The 24,173-nt window shown below is 47.2% G+C and overlaps 1 protein-coding gene across 3 annotated transcripts in view; it reads left to right on the top strand.

Moving 5' to 3' along the window:
• Positions 1-13,525: 13,525 nt before the first annotated feature.
• Positions 13,526-24,173, top strand: part of UXS1 (UDP-glucuronate decarboxylase 1) — a 102,828-nt gene continuing 92,180 nt past the window's right edge. For 2 of the 3 annotated variants that reach the window (XM_073590480.1, XM_073590482.1), the window contains exon 1: positions 13,526-13,826. In XM_073590480.1, coding sequence (XP_073446581.1) covers positions 13,541-13,826 — 286 coding nt within the window. In that variant the 5' untranslated portion in view covers positions 13,526-13,540. The remainder of the gene's footprint in view (positions 13,827-24,173) is intronic. The other variant, XM_073590481.1, reaches the window with a different exon arrangement.

Raw genomic sequence — 24,173 nt, 5'->3', positions numbered from 1 at the left:
ATTAACCCTTCAGGTGCTTCACAGGTATTTTTGGAATGTGGTATAATTTGTTGTGAAATTTCTCCTGTCATGCCGGTACCCCATATGTGAGGGAAATCTACTCTTTGAGAACACGGCAGGGCTTGGAAGGGAATGAGCGTCATTTCATTTTTTGAAAGTAAAATTTGCTGGCATAATTAGCAGACTCCACGTCATGTTTGGAGAGCCTCTGATGTGCCTAAACAGTGGAAACCCCCAACAAGTGACACCATTTTGGAAACTAGACCCCTTAGGGAGCTTATCTAGATGTGTATTGAGCACCTTGAACTCTCAGGTCTTTAACCGAAGTTTATAACGTTAAGGCTGGTTTCACATTTGCGCTTTTGTGCGCAGCGCATCGTGCGCACCCGTGCGCATGCGCACCTATGTTTAACATGACGTGCGCATGGTCTTGCGCACACTTGCGTTTTCGTGCGCATGCGTTTTTTTGTCTTTTGCGCCAGGCGCGCCAGACGCAACATGTTGCATTTTTTGGTGCGCCCTGTCTCGGCAAAAAAACGCATGCGCACGCTTGCGCACGAAATGCGCAAAAACAACACATTGAAGTCTATGGGAACGCATGCGTGCGCATGGGCTTGCGCACGGTTGCGTTTTTTTGCGCATGCGTTTTTGAGTGAAACAAGTCTAGAATGTTCTCTAGACAATGGAAAAAATGTCACACCTAAAAACGCATGTGCATAAAAAACGCAAACGCATGCAAAAACGCATGTAAAACGCAAGCAACGCTGCATTTTTTTGACGCATCAGCGTGCGCATGACGTTAAAAAAACGCGCGTTTGTTTTGCGTTTTTCTTTGCGTTTTTTATGCGCACGATGCGCTGCGCAAAAAAACGCTAATGTGAAACTAGCCTAAGCTGCAAAAATAAAAAAAATTTAATTTTTCCCAGATAAATCTCATTTTCATAAGGGTAACAGGAGACATTGCTCCATACAATTTGTTGTACAATTTCTCCCGAGTGCGCATACCCAATCTATGGAGGAAAACAACAGTTTGGGTGCATATCAGGGCTTGGAAGGAAAGGAGCGCCATATGACTTTTTGAATGTAAAATTTGCTGGATTAGTGGTTGCTATGTCGCGTTTGGAGAGCCCCTGATGTGCCTAAACAGTGGAAACCCCCAACAAATGACATTGCATTAAAATGCAATAGCGGGCGATCAAAAGAACATATCTGCACAAACGTGGTATCAATAAAAACGTCAGCTCTTCGCGTAAAAAATAAGCCCTCACCCAACCCAAGATCATGAAAAATGGAGACGCTATGGGTCTCAGAAAATGGAGCAATTTCTTTTTTTTTTTTTAGCAAATATTGGATTTTTTTTCATCACTTAGATAGAAAAGAACCTAGACATGTTTGGTGTCTATGAACTTGTAATGACCTGGAGAATCATAATGGCAGGTCAGTTTTAGCATTTAGTGAACCTAGCAAAAAAGCCAAACAAAAAAACAAGTGTGGGATTGCACTTTTTTTGCAATTTCACCGCACTTGAAATTTTTTTCCTGTTTGAGTATACAACATGGTAAAACCAATGGTGTTGTTCAAAAGTACAACTCGTCCTGCAAAGAATAAGCTCTCATATGGCCATATTGACAAAAAATTAAAAAAGTTATGGCTCTGCCTGGGAAGAAGGGGAGGGAAAAAACGAAAACGTGAAACTGGAAAAAGCTTCGGTCATTAAGGGGTTAAGGATTAAACTGCCGGGAGAGGAGCAGTCACCGCTCCTGGCAGCGAGAGCCGGGTGTCACTTGTGATGGTGATCACACGTGCAAAATCACCAAAATGTACCCAGTATGTCCAACCTCAAGAAGTCATTTTCAACCTGGACATACTGTGTACGTTCAAGGTAGGGAAGAGGTTAAAGGTGTTTTACCCTGAAAGTAAATGCATTGTGTAAAAGAGGTTAGAAAAATATAAACTTTTCAAATACAATTCATTTTCAAAATTGCGTCATTTTCCTGGTACAGGCTGCTAACGATAGAGCTCGTCCAGTAGCAGGCTTCTCCCCCACTTGTCCTGAATGCACAGTTTTTTCTGCTTTAAAGGGTTATATGTGCAGAGACCGAGGAGCACAAGCAACCCAGTGTGGGTAGCGCTCATAATCCTGCCAAAGAGAAAATTGCAGCAACTATGTGAGGGAGACAGCATTCTGCCTATATTAACACTGAGAGCAGATACTGAGAAGATCTCCATGACTGTGTGACTGCTGGCTTGTACTGTGTAGCCAGACAGCTACATAGAACAAATCTGACTGATGCATGCGCAGTACAAGCCAGCAGTCACAAAAGAGGAGCTCAATGTGGGCTCTCGGTGATGGCAGAGGCATACAGCTGCATAGGACAACGCAGTATGTCATGCTACTCGTGGATCCACTCAGTGGCAGGTCTCTCTCTCAGGGCTCACTCACTCTGGAGTATAATATGGAGTGCAATGAGAGAAAACATTGCATGGAAATCTAACCAATGTTAGTAAATAACTCAGTGCTAACCTGCATGGTTTTTCTCAGCTTGGATAGGACGGAGAAAAAAAATCACAGAATGCTGCGATTGTCTGCAAGGATCAGATCATACTCACCGATGCAAGTCACTGGAAGGGAGAAAATAATAAAATCACACAGCACACGATCCATTTACGTTTTGGCCGATTTTTACTCGTACATCTCAAAGGAAATCCGACATGTCATCAGCCAAGTACAGCAAATTCACAGGCCGAACCGATAGAATTGAGATAGATAAGACAGCTGTCATGTAGAAATTTAATGTCCCAAGCCCAAAAGAGTTCTTAGTTTTTAGCTATATTTTTATTTAGTTTTCTTTAAGGGAATGGGTCACATACATTTTTTAAAATGAACAACAATACCGTCACACCATGACCAGACCACATACTGACTGATTAATACCACACACAAGGATCAAATATTGCCACACAATGACCAGACCACATATTACCACCACATAGTACCTGAATACTACAATACTGATCATTAATACAAAAAAAACCCCACAATATTATGATAAGTGCCATTATACACAAGAGCTCTGTACATAGTATACAGTATTAAACCAAAGAAGAACAAAAATCAGTATAACATGCCAATATAATTAATAAGTCTTTATTCAAAATAGACTAGTAATAGAAAAATAGTATACAAAATACAATTTCAAGGTCACTACTAAACATATAATAGGAGTGAACAAAGCCATAAGCCCAACCTACTAATTATGCAAAAACAGTGCACATTGTAATTCACAGGAATAGCCATAGACTCATTAGCATTCACTTAATATTGGCTATCAGGCGCCCCAACGCACGTTTCGTCCCTTCATCGGGTTCGCCTCCTGATGAGGGTATGAAACGTGCGTTGGGGCACCTGTGGAGGACCGCATTAGCAGACCACCATTTATATGTAAGTGCCCAGATTAAGTCTTTGTCATCACAGCAGCCATGTCTAGGCAATACAATAGTACTTTTTTTTTGTACTGATAGCCAATATTAAGTGAATGCTACCTTCCAAAAAGCACTAACTGCTCCTTTTTCCACAATATCTGCATCTGAACATCTGCAACTATGGCAGAAAAATCAAAAATTCCTAAAAAGGCTGTTGTGAAGGGACGTGGATGTGGGGTTGTCATTGGTGCCCAGCAAGGCACAGAGTGTGGGAGACCGAAGAAGGTTGATGCATCTAGGTTCCTGGCGAAATTTCCCGGTCTGGAACGTAAACTGGTCTGGAAGCTAGAAGAACAAGAGCAGGTACTGTCTTGGATGGCTGATAAGGCCTCAATGAAATTTTCTAGCAGCAGTGGCACACAATCGTCCATGACAAACCAGTCTCCTGTCCATACAGAGAATGCTGGGTCATTCTATTCTCAACTTGCTCCTAGTTCATCACCCCGTCAGTAGTCACAGGAAACACTTGACCCCAACCTTGGCCACTCCGAGGATCTGTTTGGTCCATTTCCTTTCGTTGCCTCTGGCCTCTCACCACGCGACATTGAAGAGGAACGTGAGGCGGTATCGCCTGTTGATGATGGCCAAATATTTGAAACCCCACGGCCAGAAGAAAGCCACTTTCATCCACATGATATACTGAGTGAAGAGGTGGAGGCTGATGGTGATAACACACAGTTGCCATCTGGCCAGTCGCCAATATCAACACAGAAGGAGGATGACGAGGTGGTCGATGATGAAACCACCGATCCGACCTGGATCGTTGGCATGCATAGCCAACACAGCAGCACAGAGGAAGAAGGTGGATACGTAGCACCAACAAAGCCACAAAGGGCTACTGGTTTGAGTAGAGTGCGAAGTGTGTCAACTGTTGCCAAGAGCAATCCCTCTGTGGCCCAAGTCAAGGCAAGGTTGCGTTCAGTCGCTGTCTGGACATTTTTTTCCGATAGTCCTTCTGAACCAAATGTTGTCATCTGTAGCATCTGCCATACGAAGCTGAGCAGACGCCAGAGCAAAGGCAACCAAAGCACCAGTATACGGAAACACATGGCAGACAAGCACCCGTCAGTGGGCTGAACAAAAGGGTACCAAATCGGTGTCTGCGGGTCAAGCCACTGCCATGTCACCTGTGATACGTCCTTCCCAATCTGCTGGGAAGGAAGCAGGTGATCATCACATCTCTTGCTCAAAAGCTGCGGTTGCACAGACACAGGACACAAGCTCATCCACTTGTTTGTCCCAGGAAAGCGTCCAATTGTCCGTGCCCCAGATGTATGAAAGGAGGCATAAATACCAAGCCACACACCCACAAGCACAAATACTGAATGCTCACATTGCCAAGTTGCTAGCCATAGAGATGTTGCCGTTTAGGCTTGTAGGAACACAGTCTTTCCGTGATCTGTTGGCTGTGGCTGCCCCATGATACTCAGTTCCCAGCCAGCACTATTTTTCCCGGTGTGCCTTCCCCGCATTACACCAGCACGTCTTAAACAATCTAAAGCGTGCTCTCACTAACGCCGTAACCAGGAAGGTCCTACTTACAACAGACACGTGGACAAGTACTTGTGGCCAGGGACGATACATCTGTCATGGCACACTGGCTCAACCTGGTGGAGGGTGGGACAAAGTCTCAAACTGGACCATCATCACATATCCTACCCACGCCACGAATAGGGGGCCCAACCTCAATCAGGGTTTCCGCCTCATCATATACGTCCTTTCTCCTCTCTTCCTCCTCTGCCTCGACATCCTATGCTGAATTACCCTCCATATCACTCCCAAGTTGGGAGCTGTACAGCAGCGCATCGGCAAAGCGGCAACATGCTCTGCTTTAGCTGATCTGCTTAGGTGCAAAACCACACACTGCAGCAGAGCTGTGGCAAGGACTAAAACAACAGACCCGATCGGTGGCTCTCCCCACTGCAACTCCAACCCGGTCTGGTTGTTTGCAACAATGGGTGTAACCTGGTGGCAGCTTTAAAGCTCGGGAAGCTGATACACGTTCCATGCGTGGCTCACGTGCTGAACCTAGTGGTGCAGAAATTTATAAAAACATACCCTGACTTGCCTTACCTACTTGAGAAGGTGCGCCGTATTTGGGCCCATTTCCACCATTCCTCAACCGCTGTTGTTGGTCTTACAGCGCTTCAAAAGCAATTTAGTTTGCCAAACCACCGACTCATTTGTGACCTGCCAACACGGTGGAATTTAATATATCGTATGTTGGCAAGCATAAGTGAGCAGCAGAGGGCACTTGCAGAATACCAGCTTAAACATGCCCGTCACACTGAGATTCAGCCAGGACACATAACAACTGTCGAGTGGGTGTGGATCGCTGATATTTGTGAGGTGCTTGAGAGGAGAGTCTTTGCAGCTTGGCACACTTCATATCTGACTGTCTGTGCCAAGACCCCTGCGTAATTCACATTTTCAATAGTGACCTATACTGGTTGGCCACCTTTCTAGACCCACGGTACAAGGACAAATTTCCTTCGCTACTGTTGGAGTCTCCAAGGGGTTTCACAATGGAATCCTTCAAGAAGGCTTTTGTTGATCATATGATGGCAACAGCACCCTCAGACACCACTGCTAGCAGAGGTACCAGCTCTGTGCAACAGCATGCATTAATGATGAGAGACAAGCCAAGCAGGTCCAAAAGAGGTGGTGGTAAAATGTCCACTGGGCCATCTTCAATAAACCAGCTCATCAACAAGGACTAGCTGGAACAGTAACAATGTCTTGGAGGAAGAAGTTGAACAAGATAGTCAATGACTATCTAAGTGACCAGGGCTGTGGAGTCAGAGCTCATTTTGGTGGAGTCGGAGTCGGTATAAAATGGACCGACTCCGAAAATATATTATAATAAATCGGGTACAGTAGTTCAATGCAGAATGTGCTGAATATTTTTTCATAGGAATTTGGGAAAGTTATGAAATGTCCTATAAATGGCTGTTCTATTCCTGACCTAAGGCTACATTCACACACAGCGTTTTTGCTGCGTTTTTTGAGGATACGTTTTTCAGCTGCAAAAGCAGATCAGCTTTTTAAAAAAACCGCATCACCTGAAATGTTTTTGAGCTCATAGATAATCTTTTCAATAGCAAAAGCAGATTAGAAAAACGCCACACAAGCTGACATGCTCATTCAGCCCAAAAACGGATCTTCACAAAACAATGTGTCTGAATGTCATATCTTGAGACCCATTGACTTTGCTGGAATGCCCAGAGTCACTGCATTTTACTGCAAAAAACGGATCCGCAAAAACGCTGTGTGTGAATCATGGCTTGTAGCCAGCGAGAGGCAGGGGAGGCAGCTGCCCCCCCCCCTAGAAGCAGGGGCACGCACCTATCATAACTCACTTGTATGCTGCAGTGCTCCCGTTCTGCACCGGCTCCAGGCTGCAGGGGGCAATCTCCCCTCCTCTGTCCTGTGTTCTGCCATCTTCACCAGAGAGAGGAAGGGGAGGGGTGCCTGCCCTGCACAGGATCCGATTCCTGGGCCCCAAGCTGGAGAAAGTAAGAAAGTTGTGCACTCGCTGCAGCTAGCAATAAGAGATAGTCTGCAAGAGGGGCATGCTGGAAATCTGATGGGAAAAGTAAGGAAATTGGTTATTGCTGCCAGAACCCCTAAAATTTATTCCATCTTGAAGAGACGTGCTGGCAAAGGGGCAATTGTCGATCAAGCCACTCGGTGGGGCAGCACTTATTTAATGATTGAGCGATTGCTTGAACTAAAACTGTTTCTTATAGATATGGCGAACCCTCAGGTAACACTAAATGAAGGTGGCTGAATTGAAGAAATTGCTTAATCACCCATTTACCGTGACTAAAAAAATTACAAGCTGAGGATTTAACGCATTGGCATTTTCATAAGGGAGTGGAAGAACTTGCTATTTTGCCTGTCCCAAAGAGGAGGTTTAATCTCAGATGGCATTTCTGCTTCAATGAAACGGAGAGAGACACAGCTATTGGAAAATAAAATTTTTCGGGCAGCTGTTTCTGTGGACCCAAGTCATCATATATTGCTTGATGATCAACAGCTTACTAAAGGAAAAGAAGCTCTGACTGAGGTAGCAGTTAGGATGAGTGGCCTACAGGAGAACTGCCAGGCGCAAGAGGACTTGAGTCCTGACAGTGCTACTGCTGCCATATCTTCATCCTCATCAGATGAGGAGTTTGACTTTCACAAGTATTTGGATGATATGGAGCAGGCAAAGCGTTGCTGCAAGGAAAAAGACTTCACTCCGTCTCCTAGACCAAGCAGATTGACCATATTTCAGCAAAATATTTCACTTGCTCTCAAAGAAATAGAAAAATTCAACCGTTCACCAAAACTGACTGTGCATGAGGCAATTCCTTTATACCCGGAAATTGTTAGAGATGTTGCCCATGTTTACGGCTTTGCCTCCAACCCAAGTTAGTGTAGAGAGGTTGTACTCTAGCCTTAAAATTATTAGGTCAGATTTGAGGTCATCTATGAAGGGGAATCTGATAGAGGCAATTCTATTTCTTAGAACAAATTCATAGACTGCACAAATGTTATTTAGTATGTTTTTGTTGAAAACTGTTTTTTGCCACTTACATAGATTATTACATAGTGATATATACTGTATATATATACACTATATATATATGTAATCAATATTACATAGTGTATTACATATTTACAATTTATTGTAGTTTTTTGTGTTCTAAAGTTGTATTCCAATAAATATATATTATGTTCTATCTAAATATCTTGATTATTGTATCATAAAAATGATTAAATATCTGATGTTTACATTGTACTACAATAAATTTTTCACCCAAATATAAGCAATATATGTGGGAGTCGGAGTCGTGGAGTCGGTGTAAGGGAAACTGAGGAGTCGGAGTCGCAGGTTTGGCTTACCAACTCCACAGCCCTGTAAGGCCTCTTTCACACTTCCATTTTTTCTTGTCAGTTAAAATCCGCCAAAATGGCGGAAAGCGTATCCGTTTGTAACTGATGGAAACGGATGCCACTGGACTGTTTTTTTGACGGATCCGTTGAATGCAGAATTTTAAAGGAAAGAGAGAGAGAGAGATTTTTTTCCACCGCCAGAAAGGAATTCAGGGTTAAATCCCCGGCAGACTTCCTTTCTCCGGTCATGCGCACTGTAAAATGCAGATCCTACAGCCAAAAAAACGTTGCGGGGTCCGTCCAGGCATGCCGGTGGATGCAATCATTTTGGCGGATCCGCAAAAAAACGGATCCAACGGATGGCCATCCGTCAAGATCCGCCGGTAATGCAACTCAATGTGGAAAAAAACCGGATCCGACCAAAAAAATGGCGGATCCGTTTTTTTCAAAACCTGGTGGATTTTGACTGATGGTCAAAAACGGAAGTGTGAAATAGGACAAAGTGACCATACCTGTGTCCTCTCTGATGCTTCTGTTCCATTTAATAACTGGGTATCCAAGCTGCATAGTTGGCCAGACCTCTCCTTATATGCCTTGTGTGATGAAGGAGCAACCGCCATCTTGGATATGGGGCATAATGCTCGCCTCATGTCTGAGCTTGGCCTGTCCCAGTGACACCATTTTGGTCTGAGTTCACAAGAATTACAGGCAGCTAACTGCTCCTACCCCCCCCTTGGCCTGTAAGAATATTGAAGAAAGCAGGATTTAATGCTCCAATGTTGAATAGCAAGGTCTTTTAGTATGATAATGAGATAAGGCCAAAACAGAACTTCAAAGCTTGAGTAGGAGCCATGCCAGTATGGGACATGAAGGTGCCTGGTGGCTTCAATTAGAATATACCTGCCAGCTGCACACAGAAATGCACATCCATTGTTTCTCCCAGCCACTTCGACTCCATCCTAGGATCATGGATTATGAGCACATCTTTCGAGTTATAGACTCATAAAAAATATCCGCGTGACCCTGAGGAAATCGCGCATCTGGCAGTGTGACTCCTGAGTCGGTGAGGGCTCTGGGACCTGAGATAGAGATTGGCCTTCCACAGCGACCCAATGGGGCCATGTTTGCTCTCCACACGACAGGCAAAACAAACCGCATTCACTGGTACCTCTCGTGTCCTGATCCGATTATCCTGGAGGAAGTTACCCCCTTTCTTAGATATTGGGAATAAGTTCTGCAGGGAGCTAAAGGGTGGAGATTATTAGCTCACCCTCTGACACGGGGGGGGGGGGGGGAACCCAGCATGCTTAAGAACTGGGAGCACATGGCAGACAGTCTTGCTCACACAGAAGAACCAGATGATGATGATCTAAGAAGGAACTGGGGACAGATCTGCCAAGGGAGCAGCGGCATGCGCTTTGGGGTCTGTCCGGCAACTAAGGTTCTTGTACCTGTGGACTGCAGAGCTCCCGGCATCCACATGCAACCTACAACCTGGTAAATTGACCTCCAGCTTAATATCTCTAAGTCTTGTACCATTATTGTTATATCTTTACTCTTACTGCCAATCCACTGTAATTCCGTTGTATAGCTTACTGTATATTTCTGTAATTATCTAGTGCGCCCTTAAGGCAATTAAAATATAAAATTAATCTTGGGCTGATGTTTTTACTCTGATTACGGATCTTAGAATACTCAGCAGGTAACAGGACATCCTCCCCGGCGGCCATTTGCTCTAGGTGCAGTTCCCTTACTGACCTGAGAGACAGATGGGGCGCCGGAGAGCTGTGCCTGTGTAGTTACGTCACATTGGTTCCTCCAGCGTCACCAGTCTTTTCTTTCACACCTTGGAGGTGCTGGCCAGCCCTGATGCTAGTGTGATGTCAGAGCGTGTTTTCAGTGCTGCTGGGGTAATCATCACAGCTACACGCACACGGTTGACTACAAAGAACGCAGACAGGCTGACTCCGATAAAATTTAACAAGGACTGGATTTCGCAACAGCATTTAAGCCCTCCAGATGACAGTATCCCAACCTAAAGTCACCCAAAACATTATTTTTTTGCAACTGGTGATCACGTCCATCCCTTCCCATACAAGGAAGATGTCAGAAGATCACCTCCATCATCACTCGCTCTTACGGCAATTCTGATATATCACTGGCACTGCGTAAGTGGCGTACGAGTCCTGCTCTGCCGACAAAAAATGACAGAACTTCAAATAGTGATTGTACATTCTAGTGAAGCAGTGGTGTAAAACCACTCGTGCAGCCCCTGACCCGATGCCCCCATGTTATATACATTTGTTTACAGCATACATTTTTTTAACCATTTTCACAATTTTAAGGCTGAGTTCACACGTGGCGTTTTTTTCGCGTTTCCGCGGCGGTTTTAACCGAGCGATTTTGCCGCGAAAACGCGAAAAATAAGTATCCCATGCATTCCTATGGGATTCCGCAATGCTGTGCTAATGCTGCGGTTTTTACCACGGCGGAATCACTTCGCGGTAAAAACCGCAGCATGCTCATTAATTTTGCCGCGAGAACGGACATCATCGCGGGCATTTTCGCAAAAGGATTACTGGGAACGGCTGCGCGGGACGTCGGAAGGTAAGAATAAAACCTTTTTTTTTTTTACAGCCTATCTTTTACTACTGATGCTGCATAGGCGGCCTCAGTAGTAAAAAGTTGGTCACACTCGTCAAACACTATGTTTGACGAGTGTGGTGACCAACCTGTCAATCAGTTCTCCAAGTGATGCTACAGATCGCTTGGAAAACGCTAGCATTTTGCCAGCTAATTACGCTGGCAAAATGCTAGTTTTTCCGCGGGAAAATCGCGGGAATTTAAAATGCGATTTTCCCGCCGAATGGAATTCCGGAATTCTCGCGGTAATTTCCGCGAGAATTCCGGTATGTGTGAACTCAGCCTTAGCCTTTTCATCAGTCCCAAACCTCTTTGTAGGGTGCAGCAGACAATTACTCGCATTTTCCATTGATTGCCATTGGACTCGCTACTCGTATCGAATACCCGAGTATTACCCTCTCTGCTCCCGTAGTTTGCGCCCTGCTGCCCCCTCTCTGCTCCCTGCTGCCCCCTCTCTGCTCCCGTAGTTTGCGCTCTGCTGCCCTCTCTCTGCTCCCGTAGTTTGTGCCCTGCTGCCCTCTCTCTGCTCCCGTAGTTTGCGCCCTGCTGCCCCCTCTCTGCTCCCATAGTTTGTGCCCTGCTGCCCTCTCTGCTCCCGTAGTTTGTGCCCTGCTGCCCTCTCTGCTCCCGTAGTTTGTGCCCTGCTGCCCTCTCTGCTCCCGTAGTTTGCGCCCTGCTGCCCTCTCTCTGCTCCCGTAGTTTGTGCCCTGCTGCCCCCTCTCTGCTCCCGTAGTTTGCGCCCTGCTGCCCCCTCTCTGCTCCCTGCTGCCCCCTCTCTGCTCCCGTAGTTTGCGCTCTGCTGCCCTCTCTCTGCTCCCGTAGTTTGTGCCCTGCTGCCCTCTCTCTGCTCCCGTAGTTTGCGCCCTGCTGCCCCCTCTCTGCTCCCGTAGTTTGCGCCCTGCTGCCCTCTCTGCTCCCATAGTTTGCGCCCTGCTGCCCTCTCTCTGCTCCCGTAGTTTGCGCCCTGCTGCCCCCTCTCTGCTCCCGTAGTTTGCGCCCTGCTGCCCTCTCTGCTCCCGTAGTTTGCGCCCTGCTGCCCTCTCTCTGCTCCCGTAGTTTGCGCCCTGCTGCCCCCTCTCTGCTCCCGTAGTTTGCGCCCTGCTGCCCCCTCTCTGCTCCCGTAGTTTGCGCCCTGCTGCCCCCTCTCTGCTCCCTGCTGCCCCCGTAGTTTGTGCCCTACTGCCCCCTCTCTGCTCCCGTAGTTTGTGCCCTGCTGCCCTCTCTGCTCCCGTAGTTTGTGCCCTGCTGCCCCCTCTCTGCTCCCGTAGTTTGTGCCCTGCTGCCCTCTCTGCTTCCGTAGTTTGCGCCCTGCTGCCCCCTCTCTGCTCCCTGCTGCCCCCTCTCTGCTCCCGTAGTTTGCGCTCTGCTGCCCTCTCTCTGCTCCCGTAGTTTGTGCCCTGCTGCCCTCTCTCTGCTCCCGTAGTTTGTGCCCTGCTGCCCTCTCTGCTCCCGTAGTTTGCGCCCTGCTGCCCTCTCTCTGCTCCCGTAGTTTGCGCCCTGCTGCCCCCTCTCTGCTCCCGTAGTTTGCGCCCTGCTGCCCTCTCTGCTCCCATAGTTTGCGCCCTGCTGCCCCCTCTCTGCTCCCGTAGTTTGTGCCCTGCTGCCCCCTCTCTGCTCCCGTAGTTTGTGCCCTGCTGCCCTCTCTGCTTCCGTAGTTTGCGCCCTGCTGCCCCCTCTCTGCTCCCGTAGTTTGCGCCCTGCTGCCCCCTCTCTGCTCCCGTAGTTTGTGCCCTGCTGCCCCCTCTCTGCTTCCGTAGTTTGCGCCCTGCTGCCCCCTCTCTGCTCCCTGCTGCCCCCTCTCTGCTCCCGTAGTTTGCGCTCTGCTGCCCTCTCTCTGCTCCCGTAGTTTGTGCCCTGCTGCCCTCTCTCTGCTCCCGTAGTTTGTGCCCTGCTGCCCTCTCTGCTCCCGTAGTTTGCGCCCTGCTGCCCCCTCTCTGCTCCCGTAGTTTGTGCCCTGCTGCCCTCTCTGTTCCCGTAGTTTGCGCCCTGCTGCCCCCTCTCTGCTCCCGTAGTTTGTGCCCCGCTGCCCTCTCTGCTCCCGTAGTTTGTGCCCTGCTGCCTTCTCTCTGCTCCCGTAGTTTGTGCCCTGCTGCCCTCTCTGCTCCCGTAGTTTGTGCCCCGCTGCCCTCTCTGCTCCCGTAGTTTGTGCCCCGCTGCCCTCTCTGCTCCCGTAGTTTGTGCCCTGCTGCCTTCTCTCTGCTCCCGTAGTTTGCGCCCTGCTGCCCCCTCTCTGCTCCCGTAGTTTGTGCCCTGCTGCCCTCTCTCTGCTCCCGTAGTTTGCGCCCTGCTGCCCCCTCTCTGCTCCCGTAGTTTGTGCCCCGCTGCCCTCTCTGCTCCCGTAGTTTGTGCCCTGCTGCCCTCTCTCTGCTCCCGTAGTTTGCGCCCTGCTGCCCCCTCTGCTCCTGCAGTCGCCAGGTACCATAGCGTGGTGTTGCTAGGAGAGTATCTCCACACAGAACGCCAGGTCCTGACGTACTGTCACGTGATCAGAGACCGCCAGTCAGTGGCGCGCATGCTCACAGGTCTTATTTGCATGGCGTTATGCCTTCCTGTGTCCAGAGTATATGAAGTGCAGTGGAGTTGCGCGCATGCGTTGTGTCCTGACCGGGCAGGAACTCACTTATACCCGTGTCTTGGCCTTCAGCTCTCCTCCTGGGATTTCCTTGACACGCCGGGTTCATGTTCCCGGCTCCGACTTCGGGTACGGAACGTGGTCCGGCTGGTGATGGTGAAAAGCCGAATGCGACGCTTACTAACTGCAATCAATAGAAGGACGATGAAGCTGCTCATTGCACTCGCGTTGATCGCCTATGTAGCCTGTGAGTGCCCATTCATTCTTTGCCATCAGCCTGGAGCATGTAGTGGGGGCAGTGTGAGGCTATTATGGGCACTGCTGTGCCCTGCTCCTGTGTATGCACGTCTCGTATTCATGTTGTGTCATCCTGAAAGTGTCCAGTGCTTGGCACTGCCAAATGGCCCTAGTGCCCTCCATGTGCCCAGTGTGATGTAGTGGGGATGGCGCAGTGTGAGTGGGGTGGTGGGTATGGTGAGGTGACAGTGGAAGCAATGGGAATGGTGCAGCTCGGGGACGGCGCAGCACGGTGACAGTATAGGTGGTGGGTATGGAGAAGCGAGATGACAGCGAAGTGGTGGGGACGGCGCAGCGTGGTGACAGTGGAGGCAGTGGGGATGTGAAGCGAGATGACAGCGAAGCGGTGGGGATGGCGCATCGTGGAGACGGTGGGGATGGTGAGGTGACAGCGTAAGCTATGGGGATGGTGCAGCATGGTGACAGTGGAGGCGGTGGGGATGGTGTGATGACAGCGTAAGCGATGGGGATGGCGCAGCATGGTGACAGTGGAGGCGGTGGGGATGGTGAAGCGAGATGACAGCGAAGCGGTGGGGATGGTGAGGTGACAGCGTAAGCTATGGGGATGGCGCAGCATGGTGACAGTGGAGGCGGTGGGGATGGTGTGGTGACAGTGGAGGCGGTGGGGATGGTGAAGCCAGATGACAGGGAAGCGGTGGGGATGGCGAGGTGACAGCGTAAGCTATGGGGATGGCGCAGCATGGTGACAGTGGAGGCGGTGGGGATGGTGCAGTGTGGTGACAGTGGGGTGGTGGGTATGGTGAGATGATAGTGGAAGCAATGGGAATGGTGCAGCACGGTGACAGCGGAGGCGGTGAGGATGGCGCAGTGGGGTGGTGGGTATGGTGAGATGATAGTGGAAGCAATGGGAATGGCGCAGCTCGGGGACGGCGCAGCACGGTGACAGTGGAGGTGGTGGGGATGGAGAAGCGACATGACAGTGAAGTGGTGGGGACGGCGCAGCATGGGGACAGTGCAGCAAGGTGACAGTGGAGGCAGTGGGGATGGTGAAGCGACCTGACAGCGAAGTGGTGGGGATGGTGAGGTGACAGCGTAAGCGATGGGGATGGCGCAGCATGGTGACAGTGGAGGCGGTGGGGATGGTGCAGCGCCGTGACAGGAGGTGGTGGAGACAGCACAGCGTGGTGATAGTGGAAGTGGTTGGGATGGCACAGCGTGGTGACAGCAGAGGCGGTGGGGATGGCGCGGCACGGTGATAAATGGGTTGGCAAAGCGAGGTGACAACAGAAGTGGTGGGGATATCACAGGGAGGTCACAGTGAAGCGGTGGGGATGACGCAGTGTGGTGACAGTGGAAGCGATGGGGATGGTGCAGCATGGTGACTGATGGGTTGGTGAAACGAGGTGACAGCAGAATTGGTGCGGTTATCACAGGGAGGTGACAGCGAAGGACAGTGCCCTCCTTTTCTTCATTCACTGGCCTGGGGCTGCCATGCTGGAACTCTTCCTACTTAAAGGCAGTGTGGAGCGGAGCTAACATCTCATTGCTGTTTTCTGTATACTGATCACTTCCTACAATGTGCAGTAATGGATACAGGAGGCAGCAGCAGGGCTGTCTGTAGGAAGGTGTGTCTGTACTGCCACTTATACAAAGTGGGCACTCTGTTCTAGAGTGGGTTTCATTCACATAGTCTGGAATGTGACACATTAACGAGCAGATCTGACCTGTTTAGTGTTTTTCCTTACACTTGTCATGTCTCTTATAAAGTATTGTTCTTATCGATGTCTCCTCAGAAAGTCTTGTACATATTCTGCAGCAGCACGTTGTTATGACATACATGATACGGTGTAGATGGTGTGTTCTTCTGCTTTTGTCAGGAGTGAGGTTCTGCACCTAGACGTTGGCTGCAAGCTCCTCGCCGCTCAAGTCGTCTTCAGTTAGTGTCTGAAGTTTTTGCTTATTGTTTGGCCAATAAAGAAATCGAATGGCTTCCACTCCAGGTGGCAGCGTCCTGAATGTGCAGGATAGTAAGCAAATATTATAGCCAGGGGCTAGCTCTCTACATGGAGACATCAAGGGATAATTACTACAACTGCCAACACCTAATCAGGTCACAGGAAGCTTTTACTTTTGTGCAACGTATCTAAAACCGTGTAAGAGGTTGTATAAAACTTTGCTGTTACATCACTAGGTGGTGCCATCAAGATTTGACTGAAGGGGTCCTCTAAAGATCATGGGAGTTTAGGGTCCGTAGCACGTGGAGAAGCTCTGGAGCCCAGTTACATCATACACAGCCATGGGTTTGGTTGTGTACTGCAGCTATGCCTTCTAGGCCTCATTCAGACATCAGTGAATTTCACGTGCGCAAGTACAGTCTGTTTCACTGGTGTCTGGTCAATATGTCAGTTTTTACCATCAGTGATTGTCACAAATTACAGAGGATGAAAAAATATGTATACATGTATACAAAGCTATACGCTGCAATGTTAATCATGGACTGATCACTGATGCCATCCATGTGCTGTAATTTTTCTTGACCCGTAAACTTTGCATGAATAATTTTGATCAGTCTCCAATCAAAAACTGAAATGTTTGATTTTGATTTATATTTGGGACCTGTGAGAAGCGGACATGTGAACAGCTCCCAAGGATTATAATGGGAATGGGTTAGGGCTGTGAAGTACACTCATAAATTTCGAGGACACCTGAATGAGGACTTGGTGTTATCTCGGGCAATCATCTTCACTCACAATGGCTACACTCTAAAGGTACTGTCACACTTAGCGATGTACCAGCGATCCCGACCAGCGATATGACGCGGTCAGGATCACTGGTACATCGCTAAGTGGTCGCTAGTGAGCTTCCACACAGGCAGATCTTACTAGCGACATCGCTGGGGACGGGGGTCGCTACTTAGGCTAGTTTCACATTAGCGCTTTTGAGCGCAGCGATGGCCTGCGCACGTCCACATCCACTGTTGGATGTATATGCTCTATACTTGGCATGGCATCCGTTCTCCTTTGGAGACAGTAAAAAACTGTATTCTGCATGCATGACATGTTCAGCAGTTCCTTTAGGTAGTCGGCATGTAGCCATAGAGTTCTGTCCACTGTACGGCCTGATCGGGACTCCCCTGTTAAAAGCCTGTAGTGATGTCGTTCGCGACCAAGCTGTCTCCCTCCAGTGATCAATGGGAGCCAGCACCTCCGGGAGAGCTGTTTTCAGTCTCGAAATCACTCACTGGGAGTGAAATGAGCATGATCAGATGCCAAGGTTACTGAAAACCCCGAAATCCCCCCTTCCTTTAAATGGACTGTGAATGGCTGACTATAGGTGGGTGCAGTTTTGCTGTCAGTCTGCGAGTGATCACATATTAAATGGTGATCCATTTGGGATCCAAAAGAGCCAGGTGTTTTTGGTGAGTGGAGCCAAATGATCCAGCTCCCCCAAAAGATCTGGACTGCCCATCACTACCAACCTGGGCCACAGGCATTACATATCCCCAAAAGTATTGGGACCCCCCACTTAATCATTGCATTCAGGTTTTTCATTCAGTCTCGCTGACATGAGTAGAGTGGGTATGGAATGTATTCAGACCCCTTAAATTTTTAACTTTCATTGCAGCCATTTGGCAAATTCAAGAAAAGTTTCATTTTTTTTTTTTCTCATTAATGTACACTCTGCACCCCATCTTGACTGAAAAAAAACAGAAATGTATACATTTTTGCAAATTTATTAGAAGAAAACCTGAAATTTCACATGGTCGTAAGTATTCAGACCCTTTGCTGAGACACTCATATTTAAGTCACATGCTGTTCATTTCCTTGTGATTCTCCTTCAGATGGTCCTACTCCTTCATTGGAGTCCAGCTGTGCTTAATTAAACTGATAGGACTTGATTAGTAAAGGCACACACCTGTCTATATAAGACCTCACAGCTCACAGTGCATGTCAGACCAAATGAGAATCATGAGGTCAAAGTGGCCAAGAATCTCACAGAATTGTGGCAAGGCACAGATCTAGCCAAGGTTACAAACGAATTTCTGCAGTATTCAATGTTCCTAAGAGCACAGTGGCCTCCATAATTCTTAAATGGAAGATGTTTGGAACCACCAGAAGTCTTATAATAATTTTAAGGCTAGAGAACCACCTCTCTACACTAACTTGGGTTGGAGGCAAAGCCGTAACCATATGGGCAACATCTCTAACAATTTCCAAGTATAAAGGAATTGCCTCATGCACAGTCAATTTTGGTGAACGGTTGAATTTTTCTATTTCTTTGAGAGCAAGTGAAACATTTTGCTGAAATATGGTCAATCTGCTTGCTATAGGAGACGGAGTGAAATCTTTTTCCTTGCAGCAATGCTTTGCCTGCTCCATGTCATCCAAATACTTGTCAAAGTCAAACTCCTCATCTGATGAGGATGAAGATATGGCAGCAGTATCACTGTCAGGACCCAAGTCCTCTTGCGCCTGGCAAGTCCTCCTGTAGGCCACTCATCCTAACTGCTACCTCAATCAGAGCTTCTTTTCCTTTAGTAAGCTGTTGATCATCAAGCAGTATACGATGACTTGGGTCCACATAAACAGCTGCCAGAAAAATTATATTTTCCAATAGCTGTGTCTCTCTCCGTTTCGTTGAAGCAGAAATGCCATCTGCGATTAAACCTCCTCTTTGGGACAGGAAAAATAGCAAGTTCTTCAACTCCCTTATGAAAATGCCATGCGTTAAATCCTCAGCTTGTAATTTTTTAGTCACGGTAAATGGGTGATTAAGCAATTCCTTCAATTCAGCCACCTGTGTCCATTGACCTTCATTTAGGGTTACCTGAGGGTTCGCCATATCTATAAGAAACGGTTTTAGTTCAAGCAATCGCTCAATCATTAAATAAGTGCTGCCCCACCGAGTGGCTTGATCGACAATTGCCCCTTTCCCAGCACGTCTCCAAGATGGAATCAATTTTAGGGGTTCTGGTTGCCCCCTGCAGTCTGGAGCCGGTGTAGGATGGGAGCACTGTAGGATACAAGTGAGTTTTGATAGGTGCATGCTCCTGCTTCTAGGGGGGGGGAGGCTGCCCCCCGCCCCTCGCTGGCTACAGCCATGATTCACACACAGCGTTTTTGTGGATCCGTTTTTTGCAGTAAAATGCAGTGACACTGGGCATCCCAGCAAAGTCAATGGGTTCAAGATATGACATTCAGACACATTGTTTTGTGAGGATCCGTTTTTGGGCTTAATGAGCATATCAGTTTGTGTGGCGTTTTTCTAATCTGCTTTTGCTATTGAAAAGATTATGAGCTCAAAAACCTTTCAGGTGATGCGTTTTTTTTTTAAAAAGCTGATCTGCTTTTGCAGCTGAAAAACGTATCCTCAAAAAACAAAGCAAAAACGCTGTGTGTGAATGTAGCCTTAGATCAGGAATAGAACAGCCTTTTCATAACTTTCCCAAATTCCTATGAAAAAATATTCGGCACATTCTGCATTGAACTACTGTACCCAATTTATTATATATTTTAGGAGTCGGTCCATTTTATACCGACTCCACCAAAATGAGCACCAACTCCACAGCTCTGGTCCCTAAGCACACAGCTAAAATAACAAAGGAGTGGCTTCCGAACAACTCTGTGACCATTCTTGACTGGCCCAGCCAGAGCCCTGACCTAAACCCAATTGAGCATCTCTGGAGAGACCTGAAAATGGCTTTCCACCAATATTCACCATCCAACCTGACGGAACTGGAGAGGATCTGCAAGGAAAAATGGCAGAGGATCCCCAAATCCAGGTGTGAAAAACCTGTTGCATCATTCCCAAGAAGACTCATGGCTGTCAAAAAGGGTGCTTCTACTCAATACTGAGCAAACGGTCTGAATACTTATGACCATGTGATATTTCAGTTTTTGTTAATAAATTTGCAAAAACTTCTACATCTGTTTTTTCAGTCAAGATGGGGTGCAGAGTGTACATTAATGAGAAAAAAAATATTTTTTTTGAATTTACCGAATGGCTGCAATGAAGCAAAGAGTGAAAAATGTAAAGGGGTCTGAATACTTTCCATACCCACTGTATATAAAATTCAGACTGCATGGCTAGTAGCTGGAATTAATAACATTTGTGAAGCATGGTTTCAGATCCTAAAGAGCTCGCTGAATATGCCAGCATTGTAATAAGTCTGTTTGTGGATTTTTTTTTTCACTTATTTATATTTTTTTTTAAAAGAAGCTCTGCCCATATTCTGTGTTTCAGCACCGTTCTGCTCCATTTCTGAGTGTCATCAGGAATGTCCAGATCACACTGCGCTCTGCGTGACCCAGAAGTGGATTTTACAGTATAAGCATATGAAGCATCAGATCAAGGCTCCATAGGCTTTCACTGTAAGGGTGTGTGCACACGCTGCGGATTTGTCCGCTCAGATTTAGTAAAATCCGCAAGTAAATCCGCGGGTCAGAAGACCTGCGGTTTATCGTATCTACAATGGGGCAGATTGATATGTCATTTCTTTCTGCGGATTGAAAACCGCAGCAAAACCGTGCGGAAAAATCCACACCGTCTGCACTGTGGTTTTCGTTTTCCATAGGTTATAATGCTACTGTACACCGCAGCAGAAACTGCTGTGGTTTCGCAGGGCCATAACCGCTGCGGATCTGCAGCAGAATCCACAGCATGTGCACACATCCTAAGGGTGTGTGCACACGATGCGAACCCGCTGCGGTGTACAGTACCATTAAAATCAATGAAATGAAAACCGCGGTGCGGATTTTTCCGCTCGGATTTGCTGCGGTTTCAGAACCACAGCATGTCACTTCTTTGTGCGGATTCCGCTGCGGTTTGGCACCTGCTCAATGACAGGTGTCAAACCGAAGGCTAAACTGCAGATAAACCGCAGGTCTTTTGACCTGCGGTTTTTGACAAATCCTTGCGGAAAAATCCGCAGGACAATCCGCAGCGTGTGCACACAACCTGAAAGAGGCTTCTGGCTCATGTGGAGAGACTCTGATAGAGGAGGAGCAGGACGGCACTGTATACCTGACAAAATGGCAGTAGGTGATTATATTAACATACACCGATTTAATGAGAAAATATTCATGGGAGTGCTTCCTTGAATACCCTGTTTATTTCAAAATGTGTTACTGAAGCGTTTAGGAATTGCAGCAACTTGGCCACGGGTACGCTAAATGCTGAGTTGCATAAGTCACGAACACTGTGCTGTCTCCACGACTCAATTCATAAAATCTGGGGTCTCACAAGCCATTCTTGGTGAAAGTTGCTCTGGAGTAACGATGCACACGATACCTTTCAGGCGGATTCTGCCTGCTAGTGGTGCTGGATTTGAACATAATGCACAGTGTTCTCTAAATGACATTGCTGAGATTGCATTGTGCCTGTCACTTCTTATAACTTCAGTATTTGGAAACCTTGACAGTTTAACGACCATGTTCATTCTTCAGGCAGCTTCATCTAGAGGCCACCAGCTTTATAAACCAGAAAGTACAGAGCAAAGATGCCAGCAACAACGCCACCACAAAAGTGACTGTAAAGACGCCTTAGAAAATGCTTCAGGAATACGGATGCTTGCATTTTCGCCTTGGAGAACTTGATGGTTCCGTCAGCTTCTTAAAGGCGCTCTGTGCTTGTAGGAGCACACAGAGTATTTGAGGGGTTTTTTTTTTACCTCCGTATTAGTAAGCCAAAACCAGGAGTGGGTGATAAATGCAGAAGTGGTGACATGTTTCTATTATACTTTTCCTCTGGTTGTTCCTCTCCTGGTTTTGACTGACAAATACTGAGGGTAAAATAACTCACCAAAAACTGAACGTGTGCACGTGCCTTAGGCCTCTTTCACACATCAGTTTTTTGCCTTCAGGCGCGATCCGGCTTTTTTTTGTAAAACCGGATCCGGCAAAATGCAATGCCGGATCCGGTTTTTCCCCATTGACTTGCATTAGCGCCGGATCGTGCCGGATGGCATTGCGTTTCATCCGTTTTTTGCCGGATCCGGCAACTTGTCTCATTCCGGCGTCTGGAAAAAACGGCTACTGTAACGTTTTTTGTCTCCGGCGAAAAAGCCGGAAGCGCCGGATCCGGCGCTTCCAGCTTTTTGCTACAATGAAAGTCTATGGGCGCCGGATCCAGGAAAAGACGGATCCAGCCACCGGATCCGGTTTTTTTAAGTCTGCGCATGCTCAGATCCAATTGGCCAGCCCCCAGGAACAGAGACGGATCCAGCAAAAAAAACGATCCGTTTCTACAGTTCTCCAAAATTTATTCCGGATCCGTTTTTTCTAAAAAAAAAGCCGGATCCTGCCTGACGGCAAAAAACTGATGTGTGAAAGTAGCCTTTAGATATGCCAAATTCATGGAGGTGTGCATCTCTTCATGAGTCTAGAGAGCACTTCTAATGGTGGCTGAAGGACCAGTCATAAACTGAAGTCCATTCCAATCATAATTTACACCAGCCTTGTTGCATAAATTACGGTATGTTGAATTTTTTTTTGGCCAAGCACGGCTATGACCCCTCTTGGCCAAGCCCACTTTTCAGAAACCTGGCTGAGATAGCTGGGACTGGTTTATGAAAAAATTAAATTGCGGAGCTTTGAGTGCAAATAATAGGTGACGCTTCGAACCATTTTATATCCTGCTGAAAACTGTTTGAATCGGGGCCAATAATTGCAGCACTTCAAACTTTGGGTATTGACGTCGGTACAATAACTGCATGGGTGTTTTATGGCTGAGCAGCTGCCAGCAAATATTACTTCACTACCAAGCACAATGCCAGGCATTGGAAGCGTTAAGCAGGCCGCCACTGGTCTATGGAAAAGTGGAAAGGTGCTCTGTGATTAAACACTCTTCTCTATATGGATTAATCTTGGTTTGGTGAAAGCCAGAAGGCCGTGACTTGCCTGACTGCATTGTCAACTGTAAGTTTTGGTGGTTTTTCAGGGATGACCTAGGTTCCTTAGTTCCAGTGACGTTAAATTTATAAATGCATTAGTATACCAAGATATTTTGGTCACGTGTGGAGTCACTGGGGTCAGCGTGTGCTCTAGTCTTCTAGCTGAAACAACATGGACCAGTGATCATCTCAACGAATGGCCACTTTCCTTTTACTGTGGGCATAATACTCAGACAGCACAGGGTGAGGGTAAAACAGTGTGGCAATACTTTATTGAATCCCAAAACAGGCAAATAACACATAGAACAGTCCCTGCAAAATACCCAAGATGTTGCACAGTTAGTCTTGTCCTTCCACTGACTCGCTGGGATAAGAGCAGCTGTGACTTCAGAGCTTCCAGTGTCGACTACCTCACCTTTTGCACGCACAGGAGGCAACAAGTTTAGGAAGCGGACAGTCCATTTAGGTGCAAGGCCAGGTGATCTGAGGATCACAACCTGGCAACTGTGAACATCTTCATGGAGCCAGGTGACAGGTCACGTTCCTGGCTTTCCCAAACGTATCTATGGGGCTCAGGTGACCGTTGGGTTCAAATCCTGACGACCCCAAAAATATCCATTGTTTAGTTATCGTCCATGGTGCAGATCTGTATTCTCTCAGCCAGGGCAATGGCCCCCTAAGCTGTTATCTAGTAGAATGTAAAAATCTGTGTCCCTCGTGGTGGAGCCATGATCTGGCAGCTATCCTGTAGAGCATTCCTGGCTGTGGTTTTGTAAAGAGTCTCTGGTTCTTTGGATCTCTTGGATGTTTTGGTCGTATGGTTGTATATTGTTAGAGGTATATCCCACTCATATTGTTCCCAACTGTTGTCCTTCAAACCAGCATCCAGAGGTCAAGAAGTTGATGTTATGAGGTTAACTCTCATGGATTGACTATTTAATCAATTTGCATAGTTTTTACACTTTTTTTTTTTTTTTTTTTTTTTTTTTTTTTTTGCAAGTAACAAGCTAGCTGGCCTCGCCAATGTGTAATCAACATATCAGCAAAAATCATTGTTCAGTGACCCTGCATCCCAGTTTTGCAAAGATAACAGTACAATAAACTGTAGGAGCTGATATAAAAGGTAAACATTTGTCCGTTCAGAAATATCAGTTTAACCTACAAGAAGTGTCAACGTTTCAGGCTTTTGACCAACAAGAAAAACACAAATTCAAGAGTTAGATACCGTATTTTTCGGACCATAGGACGCACTTTTTTTCCCCAAAAATTTTTGGGAAAAATGAGAGTGTGTCTTATGGTTGCAATATACTTACAAATCCTGTGGTGGTCCCAATGCATCCTCAGTTCCCAGGCTGGTGCGGCAGTAGCGGGGCTCTGTGTTGTGACGGCAGCAGGGCTCTGTGCTGCATGGGGGGCTCCGCCAGATTTCCATCAAAACCTGGAAGC

This window comes from Dendrobates tinctorius, unplaced genomic scaffold, assembly GCF_039654945.1.
Source record: "Dendrobates tinctorius isolate UK_male_01 unplaced genomic scaffold, ASM3965494v1 ptg000117l, whole genome shotgun sequence".
NCBI classification, from domain to species: domain Eukaryota; kingdom Metazoa; phylum Chordata; class Amphibia; order Anura; family Dendrobatidae; genus Dendrobates; species Dendrobates tinctorius.
Note: the sequence above shows the minus strand (reverse complement) of the source record. Positions and strands in the feature narration are given on the sequence as shown.